Below are 14,752 nucleotides of genomic sequence, written 5' to 3' on the forward strand. Positions count from 1 at the left end.
ATACACACCGTCCTGCTTTCAATGTATTGAGAAGGGCACAGTGGTGCGATGAGTCCAAAGAGAAAAGTGAAGGGGAAGAAAAAAAATAAAAAATTAAATGGAAAAAAGAGTTACCTGGGCAACAGCCGCTTTGTGTTTCTTCATGAGCTCATTCATGTCCTCCTGGTCTTCCTCCATGCGTGACTGCAGGTCGTTCTTCTCTCGCTGCACACGGCTCAGTTGCTCCTCCAACTGGGAGAGTAAACAGCCAGAAACAGGCAGCAGGGCATATCAGTATTCAAAAAACAGTGTTCGAAATTTGCATTGCATTAAAAAAAAACATTGAAACGAGAAGAGCGCTTCAAAAGAGCAAACATCCGCCAATATTTCCAGAAGGTGCCCCAAGACTTTGATTAAGTTTCTCTAATGTTTAATGTGCACTTTCTTTCTCTTACACAAAATCCCCTCATAATTCAGAAACACGTGCACTGTGCACAAAGACTTTTATCGTTTGCAGCTAAAGCTGCCACGAATCAACCTGCTTTCCCTGGGAGTGTCAGAGGCTTAATTCCATTCAATAATAATTACTTTCTACAATACAGTACAGCAATCTCTGAGGAATAAGAGCAGGGTTTATTAATAGGGCATGAAAATGTGGATATCGGAGAAAGCAAATGAATTTCATTAACGGAGAAGTGTGAAATGAAATGGAGTTTAAAACCAGCGTGGGTCTCGAGCTTTCCATCTTGCTCACATGTTACAAAAACGGACAAAGACAGCTAATGACCTGAATCATTTTCCTTTCAGTCACACAGCCCAATAATTTAAGACTATTTCATTACAGTTTATTGTACAATATGTATGCCAATTGGGGGTAGTTTCTCACACACACACACACACACACACACACACACACACACACACACACACACACGCACGCGCTGAATCAGACAGTAACTTGTGCTTTGTAAATTACATTACAAAGAGTCAGACATCTGCAATTTCAGCAGAATTCTACAATGACACTTCCTTTGCTGAAAATATATATAATCACGGTAAACAATAATAAAACTAAAAAGACGCTTTTGAGCATGCGGTAGAATGAATCATAAATCACGGCTTTTTTCAAAAAAACTTTAACACGTCAGCGGGGAGCTATTCAGTCTGCCTGTCATTTCTAAATTCCTCCTGTATTTGATTCCAACATATAATCCTCGTCAAATGGAAATAGCTGGAAAACAAGATAAGATAACGTGGTACAAAAATGCTCCTTAACATACATTTTCAAAAGCCAGACAAAATGCAGAGCCGACAATAGGGAATGTCTTAAGCTTTTCCAGTCATCCTTCCCGTCCATTTCCTCTGGCTGATCTGACAGGCGCAAGTCATATCTTCCTCATTCGATTCTCACATCGAGTACACACACACAAGAAACTCGGCTGATTCCCAAATATATCTGAGCGATGTGTAATTCCTCAATTTTGACAAAACCAATCTCTGTTGAGTCGTGAAAGATGGGCGCCTGTGCTGCAGAATGAATCACTCTCATAAGCTAGACAGGCTTGTTATCACCATGTGACAACATTGAAATTAAAAGGTAACTGGAGAGAGAAATAGACCGGTATATGGATTCATCTGCTGGCACACAGAGTATTTCTAGACGTCCAGTGATCTCAGTAGTGCTTCATGAGTTTCTCTTGTTTCTCGTTTTAAAGTTCCTTTAAATTAATACAGTATTTACTCGGATATTTCTCCGGCCAGGAGAGCATCTGTACACTGCCACGGAAGAAGTAAACAATACTGCACATATGCCACAGCGTAGCACTCTTTGGTACCACACTCGATTGTGCCGTTTTCACAGATAAAATGACTCAAATTGACACCCAATCAGACTGTTTTTTCGCTCCGCAGGAGCTGTAAACGGAAAACAGAATAATAAAGATAGGGCCCAAAACGATGTGTGTAAAATCGCAACCATTCATCTCTCTTCCAATATCTCTTTCCAACCTGCTGCTGTGTGAACTCAATTATAAATCCTCCTTTCAGGCTGCAGAAGAAGCGCCTCATGACAGCGTTATTAAAGCGTAATGTATTTCAGGGTGATATGTCTTGCTCAAATTAGAGAAAGAATCGGAAACATGCCATTATGGGCAGAAATCATTTCCGTGCTGTAAATTATTGAACTGACAACCTGACGAGCACTGACGATTCCCTGTGTATGGGGGAGTAACCTGCTCCGTTTCTAATACGTGGCATCAATGTTTAGCAAATTTTCCTCTCATATAAATATGTAGTGTCCTATTTAGAATCTGTAACTGTGATCATTTTTGATTCTACACTCTTCTTAAGACTTTTTTTTACCTGGTTTCATAACCTCAGATACAAGTTCCTATTTTTCCCCCAAACATTTTGTCCCTCATGCCCAACACTCACAGTCTGCTTTGCTTTGGAGATGTCATCCATCTGAACATGAAGGTCCTCAATTTCCACCTCCATGGCCTTGCGGGCTTTGACTGCAGCAGCACAGGTGAACTCTGACTCCTCCAGCTGGAACACACACACACAGACACACAACAGAATTAGTTCCGAGGCCTATAACTCTGGGTGGTACCTGCTAACTTGAGCTGATAATGAGACATTGCCTTCTCGCACCTGGTTTTTCAACTGAGCAATCTCCCTTTTGCTGGGTGCATTGTTCTTTAGGTGGTTCAGCATGATTTGGGCATCAGCCAAAAGGGCTTTGGTGCGCTTCAGGTCTTTCCTTAGGCGCTTTTCTGTCTCTACATCTCTGTGGCTCACCTGAGATAAAGAACATAACAAACATGATTTACACACCAGTTACTCTGCCTTACACAGCACTTATACTGTATAAACACTGAGACAAGCAGAATTATGTTCAGTTATAGGACCAAAACTATGCATTTGTATTCTACAAGAAGAACAAAAAAGGGATTGAGGTAAAGAAAGAACAGTTGAAATGAAAGCGTTCGTTTGTATTCGCCGTTATATACCTGGTCTTGAGCTGCCAAAAGCTTGGCCTCCAGTTCTCTCCTTTCCTTAAGGACCTTCTGTTTATCTTCATACTCCTCCTCTAACTGAACCTCCATTTGCTTCAGCTACACACACGGCAAAATATAGAACAGGAAGAGTCAGAATGCAATCAGCAGTGGTATAACCTGATGAAATGTCTTTAGAGGTGTTCTGGTATGATTTTTACTACGTGTTCTTCGTGGGTTTCTTTTCGATGTCAAGGGAAAAGTAAGGAAACAATATAGGCATCATACAGTAACAGCACAACAGAAATAGAAAATGTGTTGTTACATTTGTTAAAACAAAGTGAACACGAATCCAGTATCTGTGCAAATCCATGATCACAATTATTAATTAGCCAAGAACATTTTCCAAAACATGATTTATTTGTTTTGGGAACTTTTACCAAAAAGATTGTATTTATGTGAACTCTACACACAGAACAATAAAGAACAAGATGATGAGTGAGGCTTTTTTCTGGCATTCTTTATGAGGGGGTGTGATGTCTGAAAGGGTAACAGCAGATGAGTTATATTCTAGTTTATCTTTTGCTATATAATCATTAGAAAGTGCTAGCATACTGGAAAAAAGCCACTTCAGTCAGGTTATACATGCTTTAAAACCATTCAGCAGCAAGAACAGCACAATAATCTATTAGTTGTGTCAGGCAGCACGAGAACAATAGCTGTTTTGAAACACCTGCTTCCATCGCCATAATTCATCAGCAGCCTTGTGACCTACAGACAACCTGATTATTAGCATTAAGCTTGTACTTATTAGTCATTACATTACAGATTATAGCTTATTTTACTCACATAGCACTGGTGTTGTCTTTTCTGGTATAAAATGTTGGACTAGATGGGCATTTATGAAATGCCCTTCCGATAATGCATGCATAATTGAGTCCCTGAAAACTGAGCTTCAATTGATTAGATCCATGGCTTTTTTATTTTTTTACCTATTGGATGAAGTAGGGATATGAGTAGAGGTACCTCAGTGTAAAAGAAAACTCACATACCTTCTTATTACATGACTGTCTGATCTCCTCCACCTCATCGTCTTTGCTCTCAATCTCTTTAGAGTGTGTATGTCTCAGCCTCTCCATCTCCATCTCCAGACGTAGCTTGGCCTGCATGAGCATAATATACAGTATCACATCTTTGCACACTATGCAGTTTATACCAAAAAAATAAATGATTAAAATTAAATAAAAAACAAAATACACAATTTAAACAGGCATTACTTGTCAAGCTTTTATATAATAAGGAAATTCTAAATGTGCACTTGTTCATTAAATATTTCCTAATATAAATACACAAACAAATTTGTTTGTTGTGGTAAATATGCATGAGGACTTTGCATTTTTCCAAGAAATTAATACATTACACGAGTTACATTCTTGAAGTGTGTGCTGTGTAAATAAACCTGTTCTGTTCAAGGAGCGTCATTGATTGTATGTTTGTGTGTGTGTGTGTGTGTGTGTGTGTGGGTATATACCTGCTCCAACATTTGAATAGTGCCTGCTTGCTCATCAAGTTCCTCTTCCTGATCTTTGACTTTTGCCTCCAAGTCACGGAGCTGCTTTTTGACCTTTGCTAGCGAGGCCTCATCCTTGGACTCCTGAGAGTTCAGATCCTGCAGCTCGGCCTCCATCTGCTCCAGCTTCAGGTTGAGAGCGCACATTTCCAGATCTTTGTCCTGAGTGAACACATTATTATTAAAGCGTTCGATGTGATCCGCACTCACCTCCATACACAGACACTAACATACAGTACAGACACACACACAGTCCTCAATGCTGATGAATAGAATGCTTTACACCCTAAAGAACTTTAATGTTAATATATACACCCTTAAAGAAATCTAAATATCCGCATCTGCATTAACAAATGTATTGCATACTATTAACTAATGCATGTAGAACTGGTTTGATCCTTCTTCCTAAATTCTATGTCTGAAATCGCACTAGAATAAGCTATGTTTGCCCAGTCACTAAATGTTCTCGATTCTGGTGGTAGTAAGGATAGTGCCACAAATCTCACATTAAATATTTGATTACAAGAGCTTAACATGCAAGCTGAAATATTCACACATTGAATAATTGATCTATTGCCAATGATAATGACTTATGATATGTTAAAGGGTCCTGACCTCCAGTTGCTGTCGGACACTGAACACTTCTCCAGTCAGTACATCTTTCTCCCTGCTCAACTTCTCACGCTGACTTCTCTCTTTCTGCACCTCCTCCTGGGACTGAGTCTGCTCTGAGTCAAACCTGTGCACAAATACATGCATACACATCACTTTTCTTGTTTTTATCTCCTAAGAAGCCTTGAAAATGAAGAACATTGAGCCTCTGGCATTAAAAACATGGAATGAATAATTTATAATATAACATCAATCACTAGAAAACCTAAAGAAGTTGTAGGATATGTGCTTTTGGTTTAAATAGTGGTCCGATAAAAGATAAAAGTCTGCCCTTCATTTAAAGAGAGCAGTAGAAAAAACTTTAAATTTAAACTTGAGAATGATTTACGCCATGAGTTACACGTTTGTGAACATAGCACTTCTTCTTAATATAATAAAAATATATTTTCCTGCCAATTTGACTTTAATTTGAAAAAGATTATATAAGAATTCTGATGTCTTTGGTTGGCACACGTGTGTAGGCAGGCAGTGATCGCAATTTTTTTTCTTCAGTATAAAACAAATAGAGAAAAGTCACAAGAGTGCGACTTTATTTAAGTGTGGTGACTAAACTCAATTTAAGAGCTTCAGTAGACTAGCAGTAAAACATGCATCAACTCAAACTCGCCCACTTAGTGCTCACATGTACTTTCTGCAGATGAGAGATTTGGTTTTCTTTGCCAGTCACTGTGTCTATAAGTTACAATGCGGTTTTTGTCATTCTTGGGTTCACAAAATGTTTGAAGCAATTTCGGATTTGTCTCTGTGAGAAAGCAAGAGGCGCAGTGCCAGTAACTCCTACATCACTGCCCACAGTACACAACACTCTCACTTCAGGCTTCTCAGTGGCTAATGCCAATAGTCATTATCAGATCCTAACATCACAAATCTAATGAGTATCGTCACTTTACTCTTGTTCTTAACCTACTTACATTAAAACCTTATATTCATCACATCTACCTAATATTTATCTTATCTTAACTCTTATGTCTAATGTGCACTTTTTATGTTTAATGTTTACTCTTGCTGTTTTACAGTCTATGCACCTTGGCATAGGTTATGGCTATAATGTTCCTATGATCATTTTTTTTTGTCACAAGACTCTTTTGCTTAATCAACTCAGTTTATGTGTAAAGACTCTAATGTTACTCTTAACACACCAATCTATTAATACTATGAGAAACACTGAATGATTTCTATTAGAATGATCATGAGCCCAAAACCTTCTCTCAAGTACCTATAAAAAAAAAAAAATAATAAAAAATTCATGCAAAAAAGGCCACGGATATTCTGGCGAGTTCGAGTCGGGAGTTTCTTCCATCGTTAATTCCTCGCAAAATATTCTGCTTGCTGTTGAACTGACGCTGAAGATACCACCAAGCGCCAATCAAAACAAGTTCAAAACAGAGCTTGACCCTGATTGGTGGCTTGCTGAGTGATTGACCAGTTAAGTTTTTATTCGCTGATAAATAAAAAGGAACGACTGATTTCGCAAAATGTAGGTGAGGAAAAAAGATAAAATATATGACTTTGAAATGTAGTGATAAGTTTCCCCAAATCGAAATACTTCAGTAAGGTACAGATATGTGAAAAAGCCACTTAAGTACAGTAATTGATTATATTTACTTCATCACTGTCCACTACTGATAGTGTCTATGTAGAAGAATGACAATAAAGCTTGAGTTGAGTTTAGTTGTCAATACTGGATTGCTGTCTTTGGCAAAGATTTACTTCATACCTGATCGTTTCAATGTACTGTTGGTCATTTCTGCTTATACCTCAATAGGTAAACATGATAACTGCTGTCCACTGCTCTCCACTCCCCTCTACACTGTTGTCAACTTTTACTTTCAGACCAGATTATGTGTGATTGCTTGAAGAATTTCATTCTTACTTCCTCTGTTTCTTCTCCAGCTCATGGTTACGACTTTGCTGGCCCTCCAGGTGGAGTTTTGTGTCCTGGAGTTCAGCTGTCAGCTTCTGGCACTTCTTCTTCAGCTGCTGCATCACCCTTTGCACCTCCTCATTGTCTGCCTGCATGTCTGTCAGCTAGCGCGCGCACACACACACACACACACACACACACACACACACACACACACACACACACACACACACACACACACACACACACACAATGTTCAGAGCCTCTTCAGACAGCTTGTCAGCAGTCTGCTTTCAGGTTGGTTTAAGAAAAACCCAAACAGTTTTTAGAGACAGGGTTTTTTTTAGACAGGGTTTTATGCGGCTTTGATAATTGTGCACATCGCAGCAGACTGACGACACGCGTCACTCAGCGCAGCGCAGCAGGATTTCACTGCGCCTCCAGGATCCCATCATAAACTCGGAGCATGATGTGCATTTCTAGCGCTTTTATTATTGACAGCGGTACAAGCTGCAGCTCTAAGAGGGTACATGAGGCCTGTGAGGTGTGTGTGAAGACAGGTGCCTTTTCTGTCTGCTAAGTATTTATGATGTGCATGCACTGTACAGTACAACCAGCGCATCATGACCACCTAGTCACAAAAAGTGAAATTTAATTTATGAATTCTTGGGGGGTTTTTTTTGCATTGAAAAAAATAGGTTCAATATACATTAGCCTGAGATGCAGCCTTACCCGTCTTTCAAGCTGCCTTTTGTTCTGCTGCTCCACCTCCAGCTTGTCATCAAACTCCTGCTGCAGCCTCTTCTTGGTGAACTCGATCTCCCGGACTGCACGCTCATACTTTAGTCTCCACTCCCCCCCTATACGAACACACCAAATTATCACGATGTGTTAAAGCACATTCCATTTGGGCAGAAGGTGATTCATTAACTATAGAATCTATACTAACAACCTCCAGCGAGTGCTGAGAATCTTCCATTTTAACAGCTTTGTTATATTGTGATGTTTTCTGTGACGTTTATTAACACGTTTTGAAGGTGAACCCCTTGTAGGAATTAATGTTTCAGCTTGAACAAGGGATTTGGTGGTTGCTAAGTAACATGACAAGCTGCTTTTCCCGTCGCATAAATTCCAGAGAAAGAAAGAAAGAAAAAAAGAACTTAAAATGTTGCCTTTTTTCTTTTTCTTAAGCCATTTATCATAGTAAACATGGGTTTAAAAAGATTTCGGTTTTCAGCAATCAAATGCCAAAAGATACTCCTGGCATTTGCATTCTGAGAAGTGGGAAATGTTACCTAAAAGCTTGGTGAATGTCTCTCGTTCAAGAAGAAAAAAAAAAAACAACAACAACTGCATAGTGGATCAGTAAATACTCTTCAACAGATAAGATTAATGCTAAGAATGCTTGCTGTTCCATATGTTCTCCAATACAATCACAGCGACAGGTCAAGCGAGGCTAAAGTCGGAGGAGTTGATTGTCACTGGTATTATGGCTGAAGAAAGAAAACCATAAAGACAACAGATGTATTTGCCTTAAAATATTACTTGTTGAACAACAGCTGCACACACAAAACAGCTGCGTCTTCCACGCGGCACCGAAAATGAGCGTTCACACTGATTTAATGCTGGGTTGTGCGTTTGTGCGTGTTTGGAGGGCTGCGGAAGCGTTAAAGGAAAGGGTGCCGTCTCCGTGCTTTCCGAAATTGCACATAATGTGGTGATCGACAGGCTTATAAAGCCAAAACATCTATGATTACAGTTATGTACCAGTGTCAACCCCAGGCATAAAATTAGACATTACATGCACTTACTAGCAAAAAAAAAAAAAAAGAATTCTGCCTAGAAATGCATTAGTGTGGAGAGATCTCTATGGACTTTGAATTAATTTGAGATATTTTTAATGAGGAAATTTGTTCTCTTGTATTTTTCGTTGCAATTTACATGGGTGCTTACATACGGCATAAACAAATCCTTGCTTGTGATACCACACAAACGTCTATGCTTTGATAGTTACCATACCCATTTCTAAAAACAACGTCATAGAAAATCATGTTGCTTTTATTGCTCACTCCATCATTTTTCTTTACACAGTGCTTCATACAGTAAGAGTGAACAGCTTCCTGTTTTATTTCAAAATGTCTGACATCCTTTAGGAACATTAGGAACTGAACAGTACCATGGAGAGTGCGGTGGGATTATCGGTAGATGGAGGGAAACTGCACGGAAGCGGAATAAATTGGATCCACGTGGCTTAGTTCGAATATTCAGAAATCAATCATAGTGAAATAGGAAACAGTTCAGCACACATCCTACACGTAGAGTATCATCGGTCTTATTCAGCTCAGAGCTGGTCATTACAGTAGCGTGAATGAAAGTCGCAGACTTTTTGAGGTCAGCTAATTCTTTGTAAATGATATTCTGAAGAAAGAAAAAAAAAAGACAGCGGGAACACGCGAAACAGGCATCTTACAAAAAAAGTGTTTCTTTCAGAGAGAGAGAAAAAGAAAAGGAACAGACGGAGAAATGTCGATGCTCTACACGGCAGTGCAATTCTACAGAAATTGGGTAGAAACCGGGTAGAGCTGCACCTGATCCGGCAGATTATTTTCTCATTTGTCGGGAGGTCAGAAACCAAGGCCAAGCAGCCCACCTGAATCCGAGCTCTAAACCTGCCAATCTGAAGGCCCAGTGAGCCAGGACTCTCAAAGGCACTTAAAATCCCTTGGGTTTAACGCTAAACACCGTCACACGGGGGACACTGCAGCCAGGCTCAGCCATCATATGTTGCTCCATGCTTACAGTCAACTCCTGGGTTATTGGAAGCTTTCGAGAGAACAAGCACAAAGGATTGAATGGAATAATTACATAGGCAGTGGGCATGGTTTGGCATGCGGCATTATGAGAATCAGAACGTCAGGCTGCTGGCTTTGACTCCGCTTTGCCATATTCCTCTCTAACAATGTTTTAAAATCCTGCTCTGGTTCAAATATGCTGCTGGTTCACTGAGGTGGTGGTCCAGGCTTTAAATGATTGGCATTATAATTTCTTCCAAATACCCGGTTATTTTAGCTGACGAATACTCCGCCTCAGGAGATAATGGCCCCAATCAACATCCGCATCGAGAGAGAAATTGGTACAAGTACACAAAATCAATGTTTATCAAAGTCTCCAGACTTAAGCCCTATTTAAAAACGTGATCCGAATCGCATTCCACGTGTCCAAACAATAATAATATAAAAGAGCTCAAAAGGCGGAACAGAATCCAAAATCCTGTGTCGCTGTTCATGAAGACTGTTGAACACTCTACACAGTTAGGGTGAAATGACAGCGGTGTGTTTTGCGTGTACGCTCGAGTGCTTTGCGCTCGAAGTGGTGCCACTTGCCTGCGTCATCATCATCCATCTCTCCATTAAGCTCGGAGGCGTGTATGAGCCGAGTCTCCATCACCTCCATCTCCATAGACTCCATCTGCTTCTTCATAGAGTCATACTTGGCCTGACACACACACACACACACACACACACACACACACACACACACACACACACACACACACACACACACACACACACACACGTAAGCTCTTAGACATGCTGGTAAATACAATCTGCTAAAAAAAATACCTCACAGGCCAATTCAACCAAACAAATAAAAACACATGTATTGTACATATACCATCTACAGAACCGCATAGACAAATACAGAGCCTCACACGCACACACACGCACACACACACAAAAATACACTATGTGTCTAACCCTGCGTTCACACTAAATGATGTCTTGTGTGTTTTGTTTGTGGCAGTGGCGATAGAAAATGCGGCTGCAGATAATGCGATAAGCAACATTTAATTCAAAGCATTTGCTCTCAATATTGTTTTACATCATATTTCACATTACTGGACACAATTTGACTCTTAAATTAACATTTCAAATAAATAAATGAACAGTGCATACCATAGCTGTGGCTGCACCCCCCACCCCCCCACACACACACATAGGGGTCACTTGTTGCATCCTTGTGTGAATGCAGGGTAAACTACAAACTGTATTACTCACTATTTATATCACTATTACTGATTGTTTACGGCAGGATATTTACAACAAGTCAAGCAGTCGCCCTCTGTCAGTTTTCAACTCTGCTGAAAAGTGAGTGTGTCATAGCAGTTCTGCAGGTACCTGAAGGTCTTTCATGTCCTTCTCGAACCGTAGTCTCTCAGAGGTCTCGGACTCTAGCAGCTGAGAGGCAGACTCGCCCGTGTTTCTTTCATCAGCAAGCTCTGATGACAGCTCTGTGATCTAACAGACACACACACACACACACACACACACACACACACACACACACACACACACACACAGAGAGCAATGCAGAAGCTTACTATCGTTCAGTGACCCTGCCTTAAATAAACTCAAATTGCGGTGAATCAGTCCGCTGCTGCACCTTAACATCAACCCTTGGATATGTAACACAAAGCTGTTAGCATTTTGACAATGTCATGGGAGGTGCTCAGAACTGGTGAGCTTGTGTTTGCGCGTGCGTGTGTGCGCACGTGCGTGCGTGCGTCTATGTGCAACGGCATGCAATCTGTTCATTTTCTAAATAAATATTCTGAAACTTCACATTCTGACCTGGCTAAATAATTAACTGCTTATGATCATGTGACCTTCAATTACAGTATTTATTATTATATAGACAAATCTTTTGCACTGTTACACTTCTACTGTACTGTTTGCCTTGTACTCGTCCGATAAATGTTGCACACGTGCACTTTATGTAGTGTCCTCATCAGTTTTGTGATTTCTTGTGTTCATTGATGATGCTTTATGAAACACATCGTTTCGTTTCACTGTGTACTCGACAGTAAATGGTTGAAATGATGATAAACGCCTAGACAACTTGACATTAGTCACAATTTTTCTTTTTTTTGCATTAAATCTATATATTTTGCCTATTATAATGTATTTAATGTAATAACGTTATACGTTTATTTCCTTATTGAATAATTTTTTAAATATTGCTCTTGCTCTAAGGGGAAGCAAGTCAATGTTTATTTGTTAAATCAATATAATATTTATTTGCTAAAATATTATTATTATGATTTGTAGTAGTAATAGCATTTAATAGTTACAGGTAGACCCGGACTTACGATGGAGATGCTTTACGGTCGAAAATGTGTTAAGTGGAGACATGGCCTAGCCTACTCAGGAGTCTGAAACAATGGCGATTCGTATGGGGTATTAAATACTTCATAATCTTTTCAAATAATATTTAATCATTTACAAACTACAGCACATAATTTAGCAAAATTTTATAAACTTTACAGTACATATGTTTGCGGCAGCAGGCGCGTGCACGAGCCTGGACGTGGTCGGTTTCAAAAAAGAAAGGGACAAGAGCTGTAGCCTGGCAGGTTCCCAGCGTATCATACAATTTTTTTTTATTGCATTGCAATCTTCTGGATTGCAAGATAAGATCGAAAAAATTGTAAGTCAAACCACAGGGGACAACCTGAATTAATAAACGTATAGAAACTTACGTAGAAATTCACATTTTATAACCTATTTGTCTCTGTAAAGCGGCGTTTTGACAACATCCATTTGTTAAAGTGCTAAACAAATTAAACGGAATTAAATTATTACTGAAATTGTTTAGATCTCAGCAGTTGTCCAGCCTTCGGTACGAGTGGTGAAATGTGTGTGAACTTTACCCTGCTCTCTAAACGGTCAGTGTTGAGTCGCAGCTCGTTTCTCTCCTTCTCCACTTTCTCCACCTTCAGCTTCAGCTGCTGAATTTCTTCCTGAAAAAAAAAAAACAAAGCCAATCAGAGTGGAAACAAACATACAATCAATGGTGTAGTGTCTCATCGTCTGAGCCACTCAACTGATGGACAGTGTAGAAGAAAGCACGGTCAGTCAGAGAGACAATCTGTTTAGCAGCATATGTCAAGGAAATCCCCTCTGCCGTCTTCCTTTCGGCCTCTTCTTCTCTCACCAAAATACTAAAAGGTGAAGGTGATCAGGTGTGACTCTGCGTATAGTCCGACTCAAACAGTACCGTTTGTGGGTTTTTTTGGTAACGCTGAGTTAGAGTCAGCACCCAGATCTCTCTCGAACAGCAAGACGCAGCTAAGTGGATGTGCTAGGCATGGATGCGCATACACCTTCTGACTTGTAGGTTCACTGCAGTCTTCCACAAAAAATTATTCTATTTGATCCAAGCAAAATCTCTGTGCTGCCACGCATCCCAAAAGAGTCAGCAGGCTGAAAGTACACAGGTAATGTATTCACACACGTTCTACTACAAACAGTCACACCGGAGCCAAAATAATGCAGAGGCAGGAAATCAAAAAGGACGAGTGCTTTGGCTGAGACTAAACGGATTCTGAAAACCTGGAATTCAGGAGGGACTCGAGCAGGAAAGAGGAACCGTCCACATGGGTTTTATGTGCGGCTCTGCCACTGCTAAATGCCAAAACCTAGACATGGCACAAGGATTTAGTGATTTTAAAGTGTATGGAGGGGACTCCTTACAGAAGGAAGATACTGAGAGACAGAGGCAGGCGTACGCACAAAGCAAAAAATAGAAAGAACAGAGACAAATCTATGGAGAGAGAAAGATAAAGAGATACAAATCAGATTCTCACCTGTGGCTTCTCAACATTTTTTACTTTGTGATTTTGGGGCAGTTTAAACAGACAGATCGCATTATATTATATTATATTATATTATATTATATTATATTATATTATATTATATTATATTATATTATATTATATTATATTATATTATATTATATTATATTATATTATATTATATACTGTATATATATAAAAATAGCATCCAAATAAAGATTTTGCACAATAATGATCTACTCCTATGATCTACTCCTCCATAGACTATACGATGGTTATTTCAACATGGTACATAAACTTTGATAATTATTGCTTTGTTAAAGGGCAATATCATCTCAGGAAGGTTTACTAGTCGTCATCATTTAGTGAGCAAAGACCCTCAATGACTAGCACATGATAGGTCCACATTTTAGGTCTTTCTACACCGGTTGAGACAGAGGTTGGCTGAGAGATTACACTGACAAAAGACACGAGAGGAAGAGATCACAAGACAGAGAGAAGCAGCAATGGGTTCATGTATGCGTGAAAAAATAAACAGTAACGTACGTCTTTGCCACGGATCTGCTCCTCGCTGAGCTGCACTTGGATGAGAGGTCGTACGGTGGTGAAGACCTTCCACCAGGGCCAGTCCTTTACGCCACGATTCTTCTTGATATTCTTCTGGATGCAGCGGATGGCCAGGTCTTGGATCTGTGAGACAGAAGCATGTGGATTGGAGAACTGACTTAATTAAAAATATCATTAAAAAATTACTGTACCACCCTTGTTGATAATTGAGCACAAATCTCCACAACCACACTTCAAAATCTAGTGGAACATCTTCCCAGAAGAGTTGAGGTTATTAGAACAGTAAATCGCGACTTAATGTTAAATAGGATGTTCAAAAAGCAGGTAAAAATCATACGGTCAGTTGTCCACAAATCTTTGGACAAAGTGTACATCTGCACTGTCAGATTTCTGACATAGAACTGCTTCATAGTTTAAAAAGTTTCCAATGTACATTAGCTTTTTTTTTTTCCCTTCGTTATGTAAAGCTT

General features: G+C 39.6%; 1 protein-coding gene across 22 annotated transcripts in view; it reads right to left on the minus strand.

Moving 5' to 3' along the window:
* Positions 1-14,752, minus strand: part of myo18ab (myosin XVIIIA b) — a 98,117-nt gene that overhangs the window by 12,905 nt on the left and 70,460 nt on the right. For all 22 annotated transcript variants that reach the window (XM_083549236.1, XM_083549228.1, XM_083549227.1 and 19 more), the window contains 13 exons: positions 14,262-14,405; positions 12,792-12,881; positions 11,260-11,379; positions 10,465-10,576; positions 7,814-7,941; positions 7,091-7,245; positions 5,161-5,284; positions 4,507-4,707; positions 4,028-4,138; positions 2,991-3,095; positions 2,632-2,778; positions 2,413-2,526; positions 115-231 (listed from right to left, as the gene is read on the minus strand). In XM_083549236.1, the coding sequence (XP_083405362.1) occupies positions 115-231; positions 2,413-2,526; positions 2,632-2,778; positions 2,991-3,095; positions 4,028-4,138; positions 4,507-4,707; positions 5,161-5,284; positions 7,091-7,245; positions 7,814-7,941; positions 10,465-10,576; positions 11,260-11,379; positions 12,792-12,881; positions 14,262-14,405 (1,668 nt within the window). The remainder of the gene's footprint in view (positions 1-114; positions 232-2,412; positions 2,527-2,631; positions 2,779-2,990; positions 3,096-4,027; positions 4,139-4,506; positions 4,708-5,160; positions 5,285-7,090; positions 7,246-7,813; positions 7,942-10,464; positions 10,577-11,259; positions 11,380-12,791; positions 12,882-14,261; positions 14,406-14,752) is intronic.

This window comes from Silurus aristotelis (genome assembly GCF_946808225.1).
Source record: "Silurus aristotelis genome assembly, chromosome: 8".
Classification (NCBI taxonomy): domain Eukaryota; kingdom Metazoa; phylum Chordata; class Actinopteri; order Siluriformes; family Siluridae; genus Silurus; species Silurus aristotelis.